Source organism: Hemicordylus capensis, chromosome 4, assembly GCF_027244095.1.
Source record: "Hemicordylus capensis ecotype Gifberg chromosome 4, rHemCap1.1.pri, whole genome shotgun sequence".
Taxonomy (NCBI): Eukaryota; Metazoa; Chordata; class Lepidosauria; order Squamata; family Cordylidae; genus Hemicordylus; species Hemicordylus capensis.
The window spans coordinates 317,876,810-317,901,487 of record NC_069660.1 but is presented as its reverse complement, the minus strand read 5'-3'; the positions used below and the strand labels follow the sequence as shown (position 1 = coordinate 317,901,487).

Sequence of the window (24,678 nt, the reverse complement as noted above, 5' to 3'; positions counted from 1 at the left end):
AGTGTGAGCCCTTGGGGGACAGGGAGCCATTTTATTGATTTATATCTCTGTAAACCACTTCCCTTGTATTCATATTCGCCAGAGAAGTCGAAGAGTGCACGATCCAGCCACCTGGTACATCCCAGGTCGTGTTCTCATGATACAGCCACCTTGCTGAAGCTAAGCAGGTCTTGATATGGTCCGTGCCCAGATGGGAGACCCATAGGAACACAGGAAGCTGCTTTCTACTGAGTCAGACCCTTGGTCTATTTAGCTCAGGATTGTCTGCACAGACTGGCAGCGGCTTCTCCAAGGTTCCAGGCAGGGGTCTCTCCCAGCCCTATCCGTGGAGATGCTGCCATGCAGGGGACTTGGAGCCTTCGGCATGCAGGTGCTCTTCCCAGAGTGGCCCCAATCCCCTAAGGCGAATACCTGACAGTGCAGACACACATGTAGTCTTGTGGATGCCACCCTTTGGTGGGGGTACCATTGTTCAGTAGTGGGGCATCTGCTTTGCATCCAGAAGCTTCCAGATTCAGTGTCTGGGAGCATCTCCAGGTAGGCCTGGGAAAGGCTCCTGCCTGGAACCCTGGAGAGCCGCTGCCAGTCAGTGTAGACCATACTGAGATAGAAGGACCAGGGCTAGTCCCTGAACACAGAGTCCCACCAAGCTTTTGTGGAGATGGAAACAGACGATTCCCCCCCCCGGCCCCGCCACCCACAAGATGCAACCTCTCCGGGATGTATTTATTATCATTCACTGGCCAAAGCCTCGGCTAATCTTCTTAGGTTGGGATGAACTTCAGGATTAGAGCCGCTCCAAGCAACAGGAGCAATTAAGGGCTGCTCCCGGTTGTCCGAGAGCTGCCGAGGCCGAGCGACGCAGCTGGCTGGCTTCCGGCCTGTCCCCAAAACAACCCCTCTGGCAGGCGCGGCGGCGAGGAACCCACTGAGATCAAAGAGGCCGGGGACGGGCCTCCGATGGGCACCCTGGCGCTTGGAGGGATCAGCACATACCAGCTCGGCGTGGGGGGATTACCGCCTGGCACAGGCCGTTGAGAGAGGGACCTCTGAGCCAGCAAAATGTCTTCTGCTCCGAAGGGCAGAGATGGCCTCTGGGGGCTGAGGAGGAGAGCCCAGGCTGTAGAATGCTGCGCCCGTGAAGACCCGGGCTGGCCCAGACGCGTTGAGTCTGGGTCTCGGATGGAGCTGCCGGATTCCACTCCGATAAGTACGCGGATACTCGGGCCCCCAGCCCTACCCTTGCAAACCTGATGAAGAACTAGAGAGGAGGCCTCGACTTCCTCCAGAGTGTCAGTCGTAGGCCACTCAAAACAGAACAAAAACACACACACACACACACACCCTGTTTGCACATGAAGCGGCCTTACAGGGAGTCAGATCACCGAACCGCTGAGCTCAGTATTGTCTGCTCTGGCTGGCAGCCTTTCTCCAAGGTCCTCAGGCAAGCATCCTTAGAAGCTGTTCCTATGGCCATTCCCACTGGGGCCGAGGAGGGCTGGAGGGAAGGCAGGAGACTCCCGCTGCTTTCCCCGCAACGATCCTTGCTGCTCCCGGGCTCTGCCACACCGTGCACCGACGCGGCTGGCACGCAAGTGAGCCCAGAGCAGCAAGGAGGGAAGCAGGCTGTGTCCTCCCGCGTCCCACCATGCAAAGAGCATGGCGCAGTGGGGGATTCCCCATGGCTGGGCTGCTCCCCACCCCCCTCAAATGGAGAGCTCTACTGGCAGCCCAAGCTTCCAGACGACAGGGCGGTGAGCTAGGAGGCAACACATGCGCCCTCCTACCTCACTTTCAGCCTGGTCTTAAAACCTGGGCTACCCAGTGGCGGATGGGGAGCGATCCGGGCGGTTCTCACAACCAGCCCTGCCCGGGTTATGGCTCTCCTACCCAGGTAGGGCTGGTTGTGAGAACGACCTGTTAGTTTCCCAACCTGTTCTGCTGGAGGGGCTTGGGACTGAAGTTGAGACCGTGCCCAGGGAGACTGTGTCCTCTCTAGCACTGAGCCACTGCATTTTTGACAATCATTATGTCCAAAATACAATAAACTTTCACCTCATTTGTGGGGAGGGTCCTAGCAGAGTGGGTGAGTCTGGCAGGTTCAGTCTGGCATCTCTCACTTAAAAGGATCAGATAGTAGTTTGGGGAAAGAGACCTCCTTGCTGGTGACCCTGGAGAGCTGCTGCCAGTCAGAGCAGACAAACCTGGGCTAGATAGAGCAATGGTCTGACTCAGGAGGAGGCAGCTTCATATGTTCTAGAAAAGCAGTTCCCAACTTTGTGTCCCCGGATATTCTTGACCGCGACTCCCATCATCCCCAGCCACAACACCCTTTGGTCACTGCGGCTGGGGATGATGGGAGTTGTAGTCCAATGCCATCTAGGGACCCACGGTTGGGAATCTCTGTTCTAGAACTTCGAATGGGCACCTTGACTGAGTTCCAAAATGCACCATATTCCTCTGATATACGTCAGAGATGTGAGTTTTGGGGCGGTCTATAAAAATGGTCAATAAATAAAATAAAATAAAATGGAAACATAAATGTGTGCCCATTTAACTGGCTAGTCAATGCACCCCCGAGTTAAAAGCCAGATGGTTATGCCAGCAAGGGGTTTTCCCTACCGGCTGGCAGGCCCATCATGCACAGTATGAAGAGCGGCTAGGAGGTGGGAGAGAGTAGCAAAGCCCATGCGCAGTACATTTAACAAGGCGGGGTGGGGATGTGGTACCAAGGCCAGAGGCCAAGCTGGAACATGGAGCGTGGGACGCCACGGGGAGAGAGCCAGGATACTCACGTGGGCAGTCGCACAGGGCAATGGCGGCATAGTAGTGTGAGAGCGCCTTGAAGTGCTCAGATTTGACGTGCACCATGGTGGTCCATGAGAATGGGACGTAGTCCTTGACATGGGGCTGGGTCATGGTCTGGTACACCAAAGCGTAAACCTCCTCCACCTGGCGGAGGGTCAAAGACAGAGGGTCAGCCGATAACAATGGTCCTCTTGACTGAGCAGGGGGAGGACAACCGGCCCTCTCCATCCCCAGCACAGCATCCCTCCAATGGCTGTTACTAGTGTCTCAGACAACAACAACAACAACAACAACCAACAAACAAAAACGGTGTCTGCTTTATGTTTGTTTTCAGACTGTGGGCCCTTTGGGGACAGGGGGCCATCTACATTTTCATTTCTCTAGCTAACCCTTTTTGGGAACTTTTGATGGAAAGCAGTATATAAATATCCGCCATTATCGTCATGACAAGCAGGCACTGCATGGACGACCTTCCAAAACCTGGCAGGCCACCTCGAGCAGCTAAGGGGCCATCGCCAGCTGGGAACTCTCGTGTGGAAAGAGGAAAGGAATCGTCTGCAAGGAAAGAGTAAAATGTTCAAGGCTTTTTAGCTCTTAAAAAAACAAAAGACTACTAAGTTGGGGGGCGGTGTATGATAAAGGTTTGTAAAATGATGCCTGGTGTGTGGAGAGAGAGAGAGAGAGAGAGAGAGAGAGAGAGAGAGAGAGAGGTTTTTCTCCCTCTCCCACAACACTAAACCCCAGAGTCATCCAATGAAATGGAGTAGCTGGTGATTCAGGACAGGCAAAAGCAAGTGCTTCTTAATACAGTGCTGAATTAATTGATGGAACTCACTGCCACAAGACAGGTTAATGGCTACTTTGGCTTAGTTGGCTTCAAAAGAGGGGTCAAAACGGTGGCTCTGTGGAAGCTCCAAGGTCAGGCACACTTTGCTTCCACTCTGCAGTAAATGCAGCAGTAGGAGAGGGCCATTGGTTCCCTGCTTGTGGCCTTCCCAGGGGCATCTGGCCGGCTACTGTGGGGGAAAGGATGCTGGCCCAGATGGAGCTTTGGTCCGAGTCAGCAGGGACCCGCTTGTCTTTCCATGCACTTAATAGAAAACAGTCCCATTTGGGCACGGATCGAGGCCACAAGGGCTTAGCTTCGACGATGCACGAGGCCTGGGTCATCTTTAGCTATTCCTTGGCCTATCCCCCAGGCTTCTAAAGCCATCTCCTGCCCCCCCGGAGATGTTCTCACACTTGGGCCCAGGGATGCTGCTCCAACTCCCACCATTCCCATCTCACAGAGGCCGTACCCTGGCTGCTTCCTGCGCAAGCTGCAGGCAGGTGAGGAAGTCGCTCTGGGCGCGCAGGAGGACCACCTTCTCGAAGACGCACTCCTGCACCTGGGCAATCATCAGCCGAACCAGCATGTTCAAAGACGGGGCGCTCATGTCCAGGCTGGGGGCGTTGGAGAAGTTCTCCTTCAGGTAGTTAAAGGCTCCTGGGAAAGGAGCAGAGAGGCAGGAGTCTCAAGAGCCCCAGCAGGGCCGGATCAAGCATTCTACTGAGTATTTGTTTATTTATTTGATTTATATACTGCCCTTCCAAAAATGGCTCAGGGCGGTTTACATCAAAACAAAAACAATTAAAAGCAAAACTAAACTAAACAATCAAAATCATTTAAACATTGAAATAATTTAAAACCAACGTTAAAAATTAAAACCTTAAATCTAATTAAAAGCCTGGGTGAATACATGTGTCTTCAGTGCCTTTTAAAAAGTTGCCAGAGATGGGGAGGCTCTTATTTCAACAGGGGGCACATTCCAAAGCTTCAGGGCAGCAATGGAGAAGGCCTGTTCCCGAGTAGTCACCAAATGAGTTGGCAGCAACAGCAGATGAACCTCTCCAGATGACCTTAGCAGGTGGTGGGGCTCATGGCGAAGAAGACCTTCTCTTAAATCCCCAGGGCCTAAGCCATTTAGGGCTTTATAGGTAATAACCAGGCACCTTGTATTTTGCCCGGAAATTGAGTAGTCAATTTAGCAGGAAACCCTCATCCGGTCTAACGACCTCCTAATGCTAAGAGGACACTCTGAATTTCTTTAAAGCTTCTGCAGTTCGTAACACAGGGCTGCCCCCTTATTAAATGTTGAGGGGAGAAGCCAACCTAAGTAATTTATGGAATATACTGCCAAAAGATGTGGCAGTAGCCTACATAGCTTAAAGAGGATTAAGAGGATCTGATAAATTCACCGAAAATAGACCTATCAACACCTGTTCATCATGACAATGGTGGCTATTAAAAAGCCCCCCTGTTCAGAAGCAGCATATCCCTGAATACCAGTTTCTGGGGATCTCTAGTGGGAGAGGGTTGTTTGCTTACAGTACATGTCTGGCTTCTAAACCTTGCAAGGGCATCTGGTTGCCCCCTGCACAAAACATGAAGTTAGACCAGCTGGATCTTTGGACTGATTCCATAGGACTCTTTTTTTGGAAGGCATTTCTCCAGATGTGGGCAAATTTAAAATGCTGATGCCCTTCATTTCAAGGGGGCCTTTAGATTGGCCAGCTTAGGAAGGGATGATGCTGGGGCCACAACTAAAAAAGCCCTGCCCTATCCCAGCCCTGCAGAGATCTTCTCCCCTGAACAAGGAAAATGAGTATTTGCTGTTTCTCTCCTATTCCTATAGTTAGATTTCTAGACCTTGTGCATTTAATAAGCAATAGAATCCCTTCTACCCAGCTTAAGTGGCACAGCAGGGAAATGCTTGACTAACAAGCAGAAGGTTGCTGGTTTGAATCCCCGCTGGTACACCCATATTGGGCAGCAGCGATATAGGAAGATGCTGAAAGGAATCATCTCATACTGCATGGGAGGAGGCAATGGTAAACCCCTCCTGTATTCTACCAAAAAAACCCCACAAGGCTCTGTGGGCGCCAGGAGTCGAAACTGACTTGACAACACACTTTACCTTTTACTTTACGACCCCTTCTGGAGGCTCTCAACCTTGGGTCGCCAAATGTTGCTGTTACTCCCTTCATCCCAGCCACTGATGGGAGTTGTAGTTCAACAATATCTAGAGACTCAAGTTTGGGAACCCCTGTGCTTACTTGGCTTTCCCCTAAAAGAAAAACCCCAGATAAATGGCTAACCTACCAGACGCCTTCTGGAAAGCCTCGATGGCACAGTCCACGCCTTGCAAAGTGGTACGATCCTGGCGCGCTCCAATCTGAGTGTGCAGAGCTCCGATATTGAAGAGAACACTCCCCTTTTCGAAAGCCAGAGCCCGCTGGTGGGAAGGGACTCCTGTGAGTGAGTCATACCTAGGGATGGGGAGAAGAACAACTGACGTTCTGCTTAAGAGGAGAGAAGTCACAGCAAAACTGGGAGGCATAGCTTATCTCTGAGAGAAGGGGGTCGAGGAGGTGAGGGGAGAGAGGGAGAAGGGGAAAAGCCACTGTAAAAATAAGTGGAGGGATTTGGAGCAAACAAGAGACGCAGCTAAACTATCTTTTACCTAACAAACCTGAACTGCCTCATATATTTTAGGCTCAGAAATAATCAGAGAGCAGTTGAATTAAGTTAAATGCACCTTAGTTGCTAGATCACATTAGTTTTAAGAGATTCAGCGAATCGGGGGAGGGGGGGGACTTGCATACTATTAACACAGTCATTCTGAAGGACGGAAAACATTTAGTTTTTTTATGGTGCGTGGATGTGTCCAATAGTAGGATCCATATCGTGGAGGTGGCATTCCTGTATGGGAGTGAAGAGGGGATACCTCCTCCAGGAAGGTGCCAGCCGCCTGCAATTAAGAACTTAGATGAAAAATAAACATCACTTTAAAAATAAAGTTGACTTCCCTAGTTACTTTAGACATCCCTAATTACTTCAGTTTCAGGAATGTCTTTTTAGCCGATTTTAAAAGTTTTAAATCGGTTCCTCTCACCAGGGGCAGCCAACCTGAGGCTCTCTAGCTGCTGTTGTACTACAACTCCCATCATCCCCTTCTGCACTGCAGCAGTTGCAGTGCAACTACAGATGGAGAGCCACTGATTGGTCACCCCCAGGACTAGCCAATCAATCAATTAACAGTCGTAAAAATAAATGTTTACAACCACCCCATGCGATATGAATCATGTTTAGCGTTCAATATGCACGTCACTGTATACTTATCCAGATTTGTTTCTGCATCTAACTTCCAGCGGTTCCAATGTACTTATGTGAATTTATTATGTCTTTACCATTTCCTGCAATGGCGTTCTAATGTCTGCACATGTAAGAGTTGTTTTAAATTTTTAAAAATCCCCTTTTCAGCTGCCATTGTGGATAAATGGTGGGTGAGGGTGAGCGTGGAGGACACCTGTTCACCTAGCAGTGGCCGCCACCAGGAAAAGCCAGATGGGGGGGGAGGAGGAGGCATTGGGGGTCATTAAGTGTGCCCTTGCAGAGACACGTCTGGGGGGACAGCAGCATAGAAGTGGTAGCAACCCATTGGCACCCACATCAACAACAACGACAACACACATGAGAACAGAGAAAGAAATCCAAGCATAATGCAACATCTAGGAAACCAGACATGCTGGGAGAGATCCATGTGCGGTGCCCCCAATATTTTTTGCCTTTCCAAAATGGAGCCACCAGAAGAACTGGGATCTGAATCGGAGCCACAACACAGAGGGTAAACCCTCTGCCTTCTCACCGATACCCTGACTTGAATGCTCATCCCCTTAATTTTTTTTCCAAAGAAGAAGAAACTCCTGAGCACAATTTTGTGACTGTATGTTTTCCTCTTCACAATTAATACCAGCTCTTTGGGGGGGGGGTGTCTTTGGCTCAGAGCCATGGTGCAGGAGGAAAGGATTACCCCCCCTCCCCCTCCCATGGCCCCAATCTAAATTGCCACTCTCGCTGCTTTTTGAGAAAGAAAAAGATGTTGGGGGGCAGACCCACATCATGTCTAGGTTAGAGTTTGGGATATGTTTTCTCGCACAGATTTCCTGTCCCCAAAGCTATTGCAAGAGGTGACTTTGGATGTCTGGACAGGTTTGTTTCCCCCGCAAGAGAAACACACTACATGCACTCTCAGCAAGATCAAAGAGGCCCACCGACCAGTGGAAGAAAATGACGAGGTTTTTGTTTGAAGGGAAGAAGCGGTTGTCGAGGAAGTAAAGCTGGCTGTAGTACTCCATTAGGAGCTCCAGGCCTGCCTCATTCCGACTGGGAGTCCGCATAGCCTGTTGGGGAAGGAAGGGAAACAGCAGTGGCAGAGAGTTACCCAAGAAAGAGACATCATCTCCAGGCACAGAGCAATGCAAATCAACAACAACACACCTGCAGGTAGGAATGCACATCATCATCTTTTCACTACATGGGACAAGTTGCCCATGTGCTGGCCGTCGGGCCTGGATGTCACAATTCCAGGTTCAAAACTGCCACCTATTGAGTGGCCTTGGTCACATCCTTTTGTTTCATAACTCTGTCCAACTAAAGAGGCCCTGTTAACAGTGCCCTCGCCATCCAAGGTATGGTGACCAAACCACTGACAAAAGATTAAGCCTTCTCAGCAGCAGGGTTTCTCAAGCTTGGGTCCTCAGATGTTGTTGGACTACAACTCCCATCATCTCCAGCCACAATGGTCAAAGGCTGGGGATGATGGGAGTTGTAGTCCAGCAATATCTAGGCACCCAAGTTCGAGAACCCTCCGAGTTATAAAATGCCCTCCTCAAAGTGGTTCACCTCACCGTTGGCTTTTCAACATGCAGTTAAGACTTGGCTTTTTAGGAGAGATTTTGGCCTCATTTAATGTGGACCCTACTATTAAAATTGATACTAAGAAGCTAAAAATAATTTGAAGAGTTTGGTTTTTTGTGAGAAATAAAGTCATACTTCCCAGGTACCCAAAGATACCAAATTTTGCATGCACAATCTTCTCACTGAAATTTGCTGAATGCTCTGCTATTTACACCAGAATATGCTGGAGGAAAGGTTTAATTTCCCCCCTGTATTTTAAATAAGAAATTCTAAATATAATAATCATATGTGAACTGTTATTGTTCTCAACAGATTCTCAGTAATCAGATCAATCATTCAAAAATGACATCATGCCCAAGAGAAGCAGAATGATTTTCTCAGATACAAATTTACTATGATTCAAATTTACCATACAGGTGAACCCCGTTATCTGCAGGGGTTCAGCTACAACTGTGGAGAACGGGACCGCAGATAACGGGGCATTAAGGCACTGGGAATGGGGGCGGTTAGGTTTCTGGAGGCTAGAAAAATGGGCAAAAACTGGTGAAGAAGGAGGGGAGGGAGTGCCCTGCCACTCTCTGCAGGTCTCCAGCTGCACAGGAATGCCTGTGCAAAATTTCAATTCCCCCATTTTCCGTGAAAAATCATGGCGAAGAAATGTGTGTGTGTTTGTTTAAAGAGCCACAAAATGCCTCCATTTCTGAAAACAGTGGCCAGAAAGGACCTCGGAGGTCAGTTCTAGCCAGCCTGACACAGCAGATAAGTGAAATTAACCCTTTTAAAACCCATTTTCCCCACCTAAGCTGAGGTTGGATGTCAATTACCCAACCACAGATACATGAAACCGCAGATGTCGGGTCTGTAAATAGCGAGGGTTGCCTGTTTATGGTAATTATTTGATAAAATGAACTATGTTTCAAATTGAAATCCTACAAATTTAACACAGTTCTTTTAGTTCCCTTTTTCAAGCATATTAATTAAAAATATATTATATACACTTATGACTTTTCCCCATCAATGACATGCCTCACTTCCTGGTTATTAATATTTTTGCTTTTTCAATAATTGTTTGTTTTTTATTTATTCCATTTTGTTATTATCGATTAGTTGTTTTTAAACTTTTGACTTTGAAAGTCACCTGGAGCATTTTTCCATGGAAAGAAGGTGTATAAATATTTCTTCATATAAATGCACAGATATATAGAGAAAAGCAAGATTTCTGAACATCTCAGTTCCTTTCTTAAAAGCCAGTCTTACATACCTGCCGCAGCTCTACCAGCTCTCTGATCTCTGTCTCGTACAAGGCACCGTCCTCCCCATAGTGGTCCCAGATCATCTCCTGTGAGGGCAAAAAGGAAGAATAAAAAGAGTGGAAATTGGCCTGTTATTTTGATGCGTATCCTCCACACAAAACTAGCTTCTATCTCATTCAAATTAGAATGGAAGATGATTTACTTGGGGGCGTTTTTAAAAAGGACATTTACTCCTTATATCAGGGCTGAACAACTATTGGTCCTGCAGGTGTTGGCCTATAACTCCCATCATTCCTGAAGACTTGCCACTGTGGCTGGGGATTATGGGAGTCGTAGTCCAAAAACAGTGGGTGGGCAGAAGTTGCGCAGCCCTGGCCTTAACTCAAAGGCACAACTGGTTGCTCACTCAGTCACCTGGGGGTTGAAACCCTAGCGAGAAAGTTGGTGACTGGCAGCACCTCTCTCTCTGGGTTGGTACAAAATTCTTTCCAAGCCAACAAATGAACACTACCCTTTTACCCTGACTAGTAGTGGATGCTTCTTCTGGCTTCTGAATGTTTTTGTTTTGTTTTAATGTATTTGTTCAACATCCACATTCCAACATTTAGCCCAAAAATGGGTGTGCAGAGCAGCTGATACAACATGCATTCTCAAACCAGGCTCCCCAGATGTCGGACTACAATGGGAGGTGTCATCCAACAACATCTGGGGAACCCAGTTTGAGAACCCCTGGCTTACTGTACATAAACGAAGCAAGTTAAAGTCTGCAGTCCTTGTAGGAGTAAGTCCCATTTACACAGTGGGACTTACTTCTGAGCAAACATCCTTAGGTTGGTGCAATCTAAGGACAGGAGAGCAGAAACAATGCAGGAGACACAAACCTGGTGTCCCTGAACTGGATGCATTCTTCTTCTGCATTCATGGGTCATCCCATGAAATTGATTGCCAGGAAATTTAGGGTCAACAAAAGGAAGTACTTTTTCACACAACGCGTAATCCACTTGTGGAATTCTCTTCCACACAATGTGGTGACAGCCAACAACCTGGATGGCTTGAAGAGGGTTTTGGATAACTTCATGGAGGAGAGGTCTATCAATGGCTACTAGTTGGAGGGCTACAGGGTCACCTCCAGCCTCAAAGGCAGGATGCCTCTGAGTACCACTTGCAGGGGAGTAACAGCAGGAGAGAGGGCATGCCCTCAATTCCTGCTGTAGCCTGCCGACAGCATCTGGTGGGCCACTGTGTGAAACAGGATGCTGGACTAGATGGGCCTCCTGGGGCCTGATCCAGTTGGGCTGTCCTGATGTATGCTCTATCCACATGCCGATGAACATGTGTGCATGCACAAGGGATGCTCTGTTCACTGTGTTCCCGGATGCTTCTAAGAGGTGCAGGCAGGCAGATGTGTGGGTGCCCCTCTTCCAAAGCTGCTGCCAGAAGGCTGAATCCCTGCACACTCCAACCTTTACCTTTAAAGGTGTTGCCCAGTCCAGCTCCTTGGTTTCCTTAAGCCCCAGCGGGATCATGGGCACACTAATGGAGTCACTAAAAGAAAAAAGCAGATAAAATATTGGTGGCAATCTTCCCATTCCCAGTCCCTGCTCTTTAGGAATGTCTGGGTGAGTTCACACGTTGGGATGGACCATTTTTTGCTGGGAGGTGAGCTTGGCTTCTCCCTCCTTTTGCTAACCAAAAGGTAAAAGGTAAAGTGTACCATCGAGTCGGTGTCAACTCGTGGCGCCCACAGAGCCCTGTGGCTGTCTTTGGTAGAATACAGGAGGGGTTTCCCATTGCCTCCTCCCACGCAGTATGAGAGGATGCCTTTCAGCATCTTCCTATACCACTGTTGCCCAATATAGGTGTTTTTCATAGTCTGGGAAACAGACCAGCGGGAATTCGAAACAGCAACCTCAGGCTTGCTAGTCCAGTCATTTCTCCGCTGAGCTCAAACCACACTCATAATCACCTCCAAATCTATTGCCTTTTTACTCTCTCCATCCTCTGGGTGGGCTATCCCCCTTCTAATTATTTGTATCGTTTCTTAAATTAATTATTTGTAATTATTATTTTTCCAAGCGCCTTGCAAGGTAAACAACCAATGGAACAGAGCCTCACTTTCCCCTTTGTTCACAGAAGCCCATATTTTTTTAAAAAACTGAAGAACTGCTCTAAGGAGAAGGGAAAGGCTGCGTGACATTACAGAGGCCAGCCAGTCAGTGCTGTGCATAGCTGGTTTCTGAACCATTTCCTCCCCTACTTGAGCCTGCAGGGAAGATGGTGATTTATGGCAGTTACAGCCTCCACATGAGGCGATGGCCAGCTTTAAAAAGGGGGATTAGAGAAACTCATGGAAGGACCATGGCTGCAAGCAATGGGAGCTATATTATGCTGCCATGTTCAGAGGCAAGAGAGCTCTCAATAGAGGCTGCTATGGATCAATAACTGAAGAGTTCCAACAATTTGGAGATGCCAAGTTCCCTCCCTGGCAGCATGTCCAAGATAGGGCTGGGAGAGACTCCTGCCTGCAACCTCGGAGAAGCTGCTGCCAGTCTGTGAAGACAATACTGAGCTAGATGGACCAACGGTGTGACTCATTATGTGGCAGCTTCCTATGTTCCTAAGAGAGCTCTTGTCCTCATGCCCTGCTTATGAGCTGAGCATGGAGCTCAATAGGAAGCTAATTGCTGGGCTTGAGAGACCTGATCCAGGAGGACTTCTCTTGTGTTTATTCACAACAGGTTACGACAGGGGTTCTCCAGCGTCGGTCCCCAGATGATGTTAGACTACAACTTTTATCACCCCTGCCACAGTGGCATTTCACCACTGTGAGAGGGGGTCATGGGAGTTGTAGTCCAACATAATCTGGGGACCCACATTGGAGAACCCTTCGGTTATACAATAAAAATCTTCTATTAAAACTAAAGAATAGTGCTGGCTGTTTAGAAAATCCTACATGCTGGTGAGAAAGAGTGAAAATACTTAAGAATATCCCTGTTTTGGCCAGTGCATACTTGTTTGGCTGTGGAACAAACAGCCAGAGAGCTTCAATTTTAGTGTGCAGAGAGGGTGCTGGGGTTCACACTGTTGGAACCCCTGTTCAGCAACTCTAACGATGTATTATTAAGACAACAAACACATTCCAAATGCAAGAGAACCCAACAAAGAGGGTCTCCCTGTTTAAGTAGAGAAGGGATGAAGGAAGGAGAGGAGATCTGGTCTCGTGGCAGTATGCATGACTTGTCCCTTTAGCTAAGCAGGATCCCCCCTGGTTGCATATGAATGGGAGACTAGAAGTGTGAGCACTGGAAGAGATTCAGGGGATGGGGCTGCTCAGGGAAGAGCAGAAGGTTTCAAGTTCCCTCCCTGGCAGCATCTCCAAGATAGGGCTGAGAAAGACTCCTGCCTGCAACCTTGGAGAAGCTGCTGCCAGTCCGTGTAGAAAATACTGAGCTAGATAGACCAATGGTCTGACTCAGTATATGAAGAGGCAAGGAAAGTGTGGAGGAGGGCAGAGAGAGCTGCGGTCCTCTCCCCAGGCAGCCTCGAGAGAAAACTTCTAGAGAGTGAAAGCTCCTTCCAGCGACTTACTCAGTCAGGATGAAGATATTGTTAGACCGATACCTGTCCGCCCCCACAGGATGGCCAGGAATTATCCTTGATCTCCGTCTAATGATGGCATCACAACCAGATGCCTGGTCCTGCTGTTCTGACTGTCTTGGGAGTCCTCTTCAAAAAGGTTTTTTTTTTAAATGCATTCACATAGACCTGTGGGAGGCTCAATGAAATGAACAGGAGTTTCGCGACAGCATGTAGTACTCTCAAAAAGAACGTATCCCTAGTTTGTATGTCTCTCCTTCAATGCATTATAGAATCACAGAATGTAAGTGATCTGCAAGAGATCTCGGAGGCCTTCTAGTTTCACCCTCTGTTCAATGCTGCAGCCCCCTGACAGATGCCTCTACCTGAAAGCCTCTAAAGAAGGAGAGTCCCACCCCCCACTTCATGAGGCCGACTGTTCCACTGTCAAACAGTTCTTATGACAAGGAAATTCTTCCCAGTGCTTAGCCTAAATCTGATCGCTTGTAATTTCAACCCATTGAGTCTACTCCCACCCTCAGGTGCAACAGAGAACAAGACCACTCCTCCTTTGCGACAACCTTTCAGATATACAAAGACAGCTATCATATCCCTCTGAGTCTTCTTACAGACTAAGAACATAAGACCAGCCTTGCTGGATCTTATGTGTAAGAAGATAAGACCAGCCCTGCTGGATCAGGTCCAAAGCCCATCTAGTCCACCATCCTCTCTGACACAGTGGCCCGCCAGATGCCTCTCAGAGGCAACCGGTGAGCGCATGCCCTATCTCTTGCTCTTGCTCCCCTGCAACTGGTATTTAGAAGCATCTTTCCCCCAAGGCTGGAGGTGGCTTTTAGCCACCAGCCTAGGAGCTATTGATAGATCCGTCCTCCGTGTATTTGTCTGAGTAAAGAGACACCTGGGAATGGTGCTTAAACAATGTCCCTCTCCTGGCTTATTCCTCAAGCTAATGCAGTACGCAGAAGTCAGAGAGCTGAGTTGTGATGTGGAAACTCATGCTCAGCGTCCTGTGCAGCAACCAAGGTCACAGGGCAAGCCCTGAACACCCAGAGAAGGCTCTCTAGAAATGTCCTAACCATATAGACAGGATCAGGTTGGAACAAGAGATTCTTCAGGTATGTTGGACCCTCAAGCCGTCTTGACTTTTAGAGATGAGCACCAGCAGCACGAACTGTGCCAAGAAACAGACTGGGAACCAGTGGAAACTCTTTGGAGCACTGCTCCCAAAGCTATGCTCCCAGCACTGGCCCTAGTGAGCAGACGGGTTTCAGACCAGGGGTTGCCAAGCTTGCAACCTCAGATATTGCGAGACTACAATTCCCATTATCCCCAGCAAGAACAGTCTTTGACCATTCTGTTTCATCAATAAAGACAGGTGACTGTTTTCAGAAGCAGGGGAAGCGTCCTGTGATAAATCAAGCCGGGAAGCTATTTCCAGCTGGAAAGCCTGACACAGCATCGGAGGGATTTTCCATCCCTCCCCTCAAGGGTAAAGACGAGCTCTGCTGAGGCATCCCAGCAGGTCAGCTTGCTGGCACGATCAGCCCTCTTAAGAAGATGAGGTCGAGGGAGTAATTCTTGCAAAGCAATTACACGGCTTTTAAAAAGCGGGGGTGGGAACTCATCTTAGACCAACAATCAAAAAATAAAGGAAAATGCAAACAAAGCAAATCTGCTGCTTTATAAATGATGGAGGAATCCAAGAACAGGCAACACCCCCACTGGGACAGGACACCTAAGTGAAGAACACTGCAGTTTGGCAACCAGAAAGGAACATTTGACTAAGAAGTTGGTTCTTTCCACCCCTCGCACCACCATCAGCTCCAGTTTCCTTGCACATGTTGATGGGTGATTCAGAGGCTGAAGTGAACTAAAACAGAGCCAGAAGCTTCCTGGCAGGATCAGGGTTACTCTCAAAATCCAGGGTAATTATAACGCTGAGCACCCATATCACCCCGATTTCAAAGTTGATTCAATATTCATTCTCAGTAATCCTTACAAAAGCAACATAAGGGGTCGTACTATTCATATTTCCATACTGCAGGTGGCAGGCTGATCAGAGAAAGAATATAGCAGAAGCAAGATTTGAAATGGGGACTTTCTAGCAAAGGTGTGTAGCTTTGTCACTAAACGAAAGTCTGGTTTGCAGGTAACCATGGCTTGACTGTTGTAAACGGGCTGCGGATTCAAGTTCTCCTCTCTACCCCTTCCCCTTGCACATACCAATTCCCTCTCAACTTCCCGGTTTTCAGCAGACTGTAGTTTGCTGTTGCATCTGAACTGGGCAAACTATGTTTTGCACAAACCATAGTTTGCCTCCAAATCAGAACTGGAAACCACTTCGAACCATGGTTTGCCATGAACCAGAGCATAAAGAGAGAGGGGAACACATGAACCCAAGGTACAGCCCTGATAGGCAGACCACGGCTTCCTGATTATGTCCAAGCCAGGCTTACATTTCAATCACTTCTGGTCATGTAATCCTGGAAAGAATATTAGTGACTGCACTGGTTCAGCATCTGTTCTAGGCTCCTGTTGATCTGTGTACAATTCAGTGTACTGTTTTTGACCTATGTAGGCCCAAGTTGTCTTTTCCATCTCGCATTCCTTACTTCCCAGCTTACAGCTCACACTCATGATATTTATACTGTCTATAAATAACAGAATAAATACACTATTTATGCACAGGGATAATCTAAACTATATAGCCAGGTTGCTATCTCTGATGGGTGGAATTCACATTTCCCAGTGACTGACAAAGACAGCAAAGATAGTCGAGCAAAGTGGCTGGAACACTCTAAAATTCCTTGTTTGCACAGGCTGGGATGCTTATCCCTGGAATAACAAAATGTCCATTGAAAACTTGATTATATAAACAAGCCCCACAGGGAGGATAAAACCCAGTGGCTAAGCACCTGCTTTGCATGCAGAACGGTTCACATTCAATTGCTGGCACCATCTGCGTTCCGGGAAAGGGATGGAAGAGACGCTTAGAGGGCTGCTGCCAGTCACTGTTGACAATCCTGAGCTAGATGGACCAGTGGTCTGGCTCAGAAGACGGCAGCTTCCTATATTCCAGCAACCCGTGAAGCTATTTGCTGTTAACAGCATCCTACAGCAGAGGTTTCCAAGGTGCGTCCTAGAAGACCCTGGGGATTCCTTAGAAGTGCTTCTCAGTGAGAAGATTAGGAATAGCAAACAAGGTTCCTTGGGAGATAGCTCGCTCGCCCCCTCATTGATTCTCCTCTGCAGTTGAGAGTTGAGGTATGAGTCAGATTCTCAGTTCACACAGGGGCGAGAGTTGTTGGGTACTTCTAGTTCACCATGAGTCCCAACCAGTGTTCCCTCTAACAGGGATCCCCAGATGTTGTTGACTACAACTCCCAGAATTCCCAGTTGCGATGGCTTTTGTCTGGGGATTCTGAGAGTTGCAGCAGCCAACAACATCTGGGAATCCCTGTTAGAGGGAACACTGGTCCCAACAGACCTGGCCCAGTTCCAAGCGAATTCTCTGTCCTAGAGTCCTTCCCAGAATCCCATGCTAGATGCAGAGGCCAAGTGGACAAGCCAATTTGGAAAGATTCCCAGAAGGCTGCAAATCTATTGAGACAATTCCAGAACTTTGCACCCTCAGTTGTAGCAGCGCCCTTCACCCCATCCTTCCCATCCTGATGCCCTGAAGAAAACGGGTTCTCCAAGATGACCCAAGATCTTTGGACTCCTCCCCAGCCCCACCTCAACACCTCTTCTGTCCCACAAACGTACCTGTCATTTTGGTACACATCCATGCAGCTGTTCAGCTCTTCCAATTCCTCCTTCAGTAACTGCAGGTTAGAGTTGACGTAACTGAGTTCTAAGGCAACGGTTTCCTTTACTTTGTGGTTACTGGTGGCCCTAAATCAGAGTAAGACACTCATTTATCCATCACATTTGCGCCATACCTTTATTTCAAGGAGGTTGAGTGGAATCCCACTTCCTCTTGTTTTAACCTCAAAATGACCCTTGTTTATGCTGGGAGGGAGTGGCTTAGCTGACTCTACCCAATGAGGTCCCCACATCCAAGCTCAACAGTCTTCTAGCCAATACAACAAAGCCGACTCATACCACTGATTTTATTTTAAAAGATAACTGTTAAATAAGGGGCAACTAACTGAGCAAAGAGGCACCTTTTTAAAATGGTGATTCTCTTTACTGAGCAGGGGGAGAGCAATTGGCCCAATCCATCCCCAGCACAACATCCCTCCAATGGCTGGTGTCTGTCTTATGTTTCTTTTTTAGATTGTGAGCCCTTTGGGGACAGGGAGCCATTTTATTTATTTGTGTGTGAACTGCTTTGGGAACTTTTTTTGAAAAGCAGTATATAAATATTTTTCCATCTTCGGAGTCTTTGTCTAAGATAAAACAGGATACAGATTTTAAAAAATAAATAAATTGTGTTGGCCAAATTTCCAAAGCGCAAAAGACAAACAACAACAAGGAAGCATTCCTTAACCCCCTGCCCGATTTCACCTGTGGAACACAATGGCACAGGAAATGATGGTCACTAGCATCATTTTAAAAAACATTGTTTAAATAAGTGGGGAATATGATCTTCAGCAGTGACTCTCAGAGTCAGAAAGCCTCAGAACACCAGGTCTGGGATCTAACAAGAAGATGGAGATGGAGCATTTGCTTCACCACTGCTGTTAGAGGTGGTCCATCGAGCCAGATGGAGGACAAAAAGGCTTATCCAGATCTTAAACTGAAATGCTTTACATCACTGAGTTGCACAAGTCATCCAGCTTAGTGCCACCCTTAAACTCAGCTCCCAAGTTCCCTCCAGCAAGAAGGCGGCTTCTCCTCCAAGCCATGCCATCTTGCCTCTTTCACTTCCCTCTTGGACACCCCCAGTTCCCGTGGTTTTGAGAGGGGTGGAGGGTATCCAAGTAATCTGGACACAAGAGGCCTGCAGTTTAGCTACCAGTTTCTTGAGAATGATGGAAATTGAGAATGATGGACATTGGGAATTGATGGAAATTGGGAATTGATGGAAATTGTAGTCCAGCAACGTCTGGTGACCCAAGTTTGAGAACCTTACTCCCTAAGCCCCCAGGACAGCTAGTTGAAGGGGACAAGCGGTTTAAGGCAGGTGTTCAACACCATGGACCAGAATCCTCTGGGTCCTGATAATCAGGTGATCCAGGACAGGCAACCATCAACAACAATTTAATACTGCTTTTCATAAAAGTTTACCATGCAGTTTACATAGAGAAATAATAAATAATATGGCTCCCTGGCCCCAAAGGGCTCACAATCTAAAAAGAAACATAAGACAGACACCAGCAACAGTCACTGGAGATACTGTGCTGGGGGTGGATAGGGCCAGTTACTCTCCCCCTGCTAAATAAAGAGAATCATCATGTTCAAAAGATGCCTCTTTGCCCAGTTAGCAGGGCAAATGCACCATTCAACCGCCCACTATGAAAATCCAAGGCAGGTCCGTAGCCTGGAACGGACCTAATACTACCTAGCACTGTGAGGTGTGGTGACGGGAAATTAATGCCGAATAGCCAGGACTGAAATACAGGTAGCCTAACAGGTCCAAAATTAATTGTATAAGACATGAATAAAATAAATTTTAGTTTTATTTAATTTATTATATATAAAGGTGCCTAAAGCTGGTTGTGATCTCAGTGTCTTTCCACCCATTAAGCATAACACTGGAAGGCAGGAGATGACGTTCTCACAACACATTTCACATGAGCAAAACACACCTGGGGCTGGTGGTGAGCTAAGCCTTATTCACATATCACATTCCATGTGCACACAAGGTGTGGGGGCTATGTGGGAGGGGGGGCCTTTTTGGTGACAGCACACCATCTCTGGAGGAGCTTCACCAATGAGGATCACTTGGCGTCATCACTTTGTTCTTCTAGATGCCAGGTGAAGACCTTTCTGTTCACTCAAGCTTTTAAAACATGGTTTTTTTAAAAGTTTATAAAATGTTTTGCATTGCGCTTTGTATTTTCTATTGTCGTTTGTTTTGTGTTACGTGTTTTAATTGGATGTTTTTATTGTTGTGTTGTTCACTGCCCAGAGAACAATTTGTTATGGAGTGGCTAACAAACAAAGTTGATTATCATTAAGGTATTTGTGTGAACAATGTTAATGAGAAAGAGTGCATGTACACCGATTTTCAAAATAAACGTCTCATGACTTATTCAGGGTGAGTGGATGTGTTAGGAGAGGTGACCTATGTGAGAGGAGCTGAATATCTACATGGTGCATAAGCCATGCAGGTCTCTCTTTGTGAAGGGGAGCCCTTCTTTCCCAGGGTTCTAGATGACGTGGACTACCACCTTAAGTGGTGCAGCGGGGAAATGCTTGACTAACAAGCAGAAGGTTGCCGGTTCGAATCCCCGCTGGTACTATATCAGGCAGCAGCGATCTAGGAAGATGCTGAAAAGCATCCTCTCATACTGTGTGGGAGGAGGCAATAGTAAACCCTCCTGTATTCTACCAAAGACAACCACAAGGCTCTGTGGGCACCAGGAGTCAAAATCGACTTGACGGCACACTACCATTTACTTTAGATGGCGTGGAGAGAACCCTATGTACCAAGCAGTACACACCATGCAGATATCTAATGGAATGTGCATAGACTGGATTCTGTTCTCTGCCCTACAAGCATTCACTTACCCTGGCCACATCATGAAAACAGCGCCCAGGTGAATCGCTGGGTAGATTATGGCCTGCACATTTTACTTTACCATATCTCTCTGTAGGTAGAAGGGCCACAGGTTTACTATCTTTTTAAAAAGCCAAATACAGTATCAAGGAAAAGGCCAAGCATATCTTGAGGGATCTGAGCCCCCTGTGACAATGGACCTGATCCAAAATCCGGGGCTGAGGGAACCCACTGGTTGAAAAGCAAGGCGTTAGGTTCCCCCTATACGTGGCCTGTCTGCCTCCTCTTCCGCCACCGGGGGTCCAGCACATGAATCTGAGCCTCTGGCAGAGAAGGATGCATCGCCTAAGACCTCTGCACTCCCGCCCCACGTTTTGGGTTTAAGGCCAAAAACCAACACTCTCTGTTATCTTTTCCACCCAAGTATTGAGGCTTTAGCTGCAGGAGGCACGGATTTTAAGCAGGATCCTGTACAAAAGCTAGTGATAACAGATAATCAACTTCCCACCACCAGACCATTTCTTGGTTGGTTGTTTTCTGTCGGGTTGGTTTTTGTTTTGTTTCAGAGTGTTTATTTGAGCAGATAAGAACAGTGCGCTGTTCCGCCAGAAGAGCTGGCTTCTCAGAAGCACACAGCTCCCTCCACAACCCCATGCGCACCTGCCCCTCTCGGGCTGCCAGTGGCTGGGCTGAACGGAGGGGAAGACTAAAAGGACAAAAACGAAACACCGGTGGTCTGATAATGGGAAGAACCTGTCCAGGAGTACAGCGTTGGCCTCTGCAACTGGGGCTGGTAGGGCAGAGCTTCTGAGCTCAGGGGAGGGGCTTCGATGCTGGCTTTCGAGAGTGCAACATCCCCGTTTTTAAGATGTCTGAACAGGGCTTGCAGCGTGACGGAAAAAAGAGCACTGCTATGGCAGTCTCACCTACGGCGGCTCACTCACCTGGTCGGTTGCAATTATTATGCCCCTGGGGTAGGAGACAAGCCCCACAGCCAGGCGCCTGAGGCGCCACTCCCTCTCAGAACCAAGGACATGACACGGGAATTTGCGGACGGGAATACCTGGAATTATCTCCAAAAAGCACCCGTAATGGAGCCCAAATTGGGGTCATGGGCCACCGGGAGGGAGTTGAGTTGACCAGTCCCACCTGCCGCATCGTCTGGATTCAAATGCCCCAAGCTGTGGAGAGGAAACTTATGGGCACAATTCCTTCCCCCCTCCGTAACTAATCACAACTTCAGGCATGCTATTTTTCTATTTGAAGAGAACGTTTTAGGCAGGTTTCACACAATCATTCAAATCTAGGTTTAATGTGGGTGCCCAACATTAGCAGGATTGTATAAACTCACACCAAGGCCAGATTCTGGAGTTTCCTCTCGGGCCATAAACTACCTTGGCATGGGTCCACACAATCACGTTAGTGTTGGTAACCCACATTCAACCTAGATTCAAACAACTGTGTGAACCAGGTTTCAGTATGGAGGAGCACTGAGTCACATGAACCCATACCCACAGTCTGAAGGGGTACAGCCCAGACACAAACTGGCCACCTTATATGCTGTGATGACAAGGACTAGCCTCAACCCCCAGAGCAGGAGGGCTTCTATCCCTATAACTGGAGGGGTTTGTTTTTGAGAATTTGGGCATATCGTGCTCTGACGCAGATAGATTTTGCAAGGGTCCTGGCATCAAGAGGAGATTTGGTTCATTGACACAGGAGGCTCCATTTCACTTCTCATGACATTCGGTACTTTGGAGGTGCTCTTTAATTTGGAAGCTCCCTAACATTCTTCCATATTCTAATGGGATTCCAAATTAACTCCCCATACTTTCCTACTCCTTCCTATCTCATGTTTACACTCTGTTAGCTTTTAATTGCCTGCCTGAGAAAGGAGGGAGGGGAGAGAACGGTTACTCCCTTGTGAGGCAGGCCTCCCTGACAACTGAGCTCTGCCTTTAAAGGTTGTCCTTGGCCACTTCCTTGATGACCTTGCAGGTTTTTATTGTCTCCAGAGAAGCAAAACCACAGAGGTCTGAAAATACCCTGGTCAATTCTGCGCTTCCCTGGCTACAACAAAACCGGACATGCTACTTGCACCTGACACAAGGATCTATTTAATGGATGTATGTGAGTGATTTTTATACTGCTATTCACAAAATTTAACAGCGGGCTAAAAAACGAAATACCCGGAAGCAGATGCAATGAAAAAGAAAAGACAAGCCAATAAAAGCTCCTCAGCAAATGGGAAAGCAGCATCCAGAATAGAAGACCCTGAGAAAGAGAACAGTTTTCAGCTGTCTCTGAAAGACAGGAGCATGGAGGAGGCAGGTAAATCCTTTTTGGGAGGAGGTTCTAGAATCTTGGGGCTCCCCCAGAGAAGGCCCTGCTCCTTCTAGAGGCTAAGCTAGCCCCTACTTGAAATGGAACCTAGAGCAGGGAAGATGATCCTCAGAAGATGCTAGCTGTGTGATTGGTTCATGTGGGAGGAGGCATTCCCAGAAGTATCCCTCTTCATCTTAAAGTTGTTCCTTGCAAATTATTTTGTTTTTATTATTTATACACACAGACATGCAAATAGCAACACACAACTAGCAAAACCTCAGAGTACACAAATGATTAACTACAGCAATACAACTTCCGTGATGCAGGCGCACCCCAATCTTTTTCTACCTGGTGTGCTGCTCCTTACTGGCATCTCATCCTGTCTTCAAGGGGAAACAGAAGCTCTCTAGTGAAGCTCTCCACTGCCCAGCACACAGGTGACCCTTAACAAAAGGGACCATTAATTTTTAGTCCTAACTGCTGTTCTACCTTGTACGTGTCTATCATTCCTGCTCTTTTATTGTGTTTTATGATGTTGTTTTATTGTGGGTATTATGCTTTTACTCTTCTATTATTATAAGCCCCGCTGAGCAACAGTGTGTTGGAGGAGCGGATATAAACATTTTAAATAAAGGGCCCTAAAGTTCACAGCCCTGGTATTCATTGCTGCAGAAATCACGTGCACCAAGAATCAGAGCTCTGTCTCAACAAGAGGGTGAGCATAATCTCAGATTTCTTTCTCTGCTGAAGGTGCAACAATATTAGTACATCGCCGAGTACACCAAGCAAACAACTTATGGCTATACATAACCATGAACTTGGCTTCCAGTTCAGTGTCTGACATTATTAACCTTTCCTCTTAAACTGTCTCCATCCTCTATTTTTCTGCAACTGTTAGAAATATGGCTGCTATACTTTCTAGCTTTTGTTTCTTCTCTGTTTTCCCACACCAAGGTGGCCATCAAAATCTTATCACGAGGCCTTACTCAGCACCTCCAAGACAGGCCCTTTTCTCTCAGTACTCACTGCAGTACAACCTGTGGGCAGCCTGTCTTTCATCCACATTAATATAACCCCATTGCTGAACTCTGCTTCTTTGATTTATCCGCTTCGGTCAATTCAGAACGTGCCTGCTAAGCTCACTAAGATCACAGCATTTTGCTTTACTTAAATATTAATTATAACACTTTCCCAAGAGGTTGAAATAGCAAAAACACAATTAAAAACCAAGATAACATCCACAAACATAGAGGCAGCCACAGGAAACAATAATGAAGAAAGTATTATATGTCTGACAGAAGCGGAACACCTTACATCCCTCCCACAAAGCTATCAAATAGGATAACTGTCTAAGCTGAAACCAAATGTCTTCTCAAGATGCCATTATTTGACTAAACCAAGCCTTGACAAATTTTCTTGGGTTCCAAGAGTCAGCTCCAAAATTTAGGAGCCAGACAAGGCACACTTGGCAATTAGGGATGTTTTCACGAACCAGTTCAGAGGCCCTTTTATGGGCCTCCAAACCGGTTCAAACCCCCGCTGGCTCAAAGGTTCGATGGCGGGGGGGTGTCTTTAAGGGCAGGATGGGTGCACTCCCCCCCCCGGTGTTTCCCCTGCCAGCGTGCGAGTCCTTAAGAGCCCGTTGGGGTGGCAGCATTCCTCCCTGCCGCCCTGTGCCGCCGTTTACCGGATGTACCCAGAAATAGGAATGGTGACTGTGCGTGTCGCTCGAACACACATCGTGTTCACAGGCACGCATGTCGGGTGCGCGTGCGCAATGTGCACATGTGAGTGGCATATGTAGACGCCATTCCTACTTCTGGGTACGTCTGGTAAACAGTGGCACAGGGCAGCAGGGAGATACGCTGCTGCCCCGACAGGCTCTTAAGGATTCGTGCGCCGGCAGGGGAAACGTGGCAGGGTGTGTGTGTGGGTGAGTGCACCCAAATGGCAGGGTTGATTTGATTTAAATCAAATCGATTTAAATCGCTTCACAGAAGGACTCAATTTTAATGATTTAAACCACAATTTAAACTGCTAGTCAGAAAGATTCTCTTTAATCATCATTTTCTAGTAAACGGACAATCTTGTTGTCTAATATAACCTTAATACCTTTTCAGAGATAGCTTTTTAGAAGGTAGGTACACCCTATAATAGGTACACACTTCTCATAATGCTGTTTCAGTTGGGCAACCAGGCCATGAATTTCTGTGTTGCACTGTTTGCATTTCACACGCATGCCTGTCTTACGCACAGGTACAGGAACTGCATTAAAATATCAGGTCTCT

At 47.4% G+C, this 24,678-nt stretch overlaps 1 protein-coding gene across 3 annotated transcripts in view; it reads right to left on the bottom strand.

Annotated features, from left to right (window-relative positions):
• Positions 1-24,678, bottom strand: part of RHPN1 (rhophilin Rho GTPase binding protein 1) — a 59,181-nt gene that overhangs the window by 14,620 nt on the left and 19,883 nt on the right. For all 3 annotated transcript variants that reach the window (XR_008307434.1, XM_053251143.1, XM_053251145.1), the window contains 7 exons: positions 17,164-17,292; positions 11,271-11,346; positions 9,810-9,887; positions 7,907-8,031; positions 5,951-6,117; positions 4,107-4,294; positions 2,796-2,952 (listed from right to left, as the gene is read on the bottom strand). Coding sequence is in view for 2 of the 3 variants with exons in the window: in XM_053251143.1 (XP_053107118.1) it covers positions 2,796-2,952; positions 4,107-4,294; positions 5,951-6,117; positions 7,907-8,031; positions 9,810-9,887; positions 11,271-11,346; positions 17,164-17,292 (920 nt within the window). In the remaining variant the exon portion in view is untranslated. The remainder of the gene's footprint in view (positions 1-2,795; positions 2,953-4,106; positions 4,295-5,950; positions 6,118-7,906; positions 8,032-9,809; positions 9,888-11,270; positions 11,347-17,163; positions 17,293-24,678) is intronic.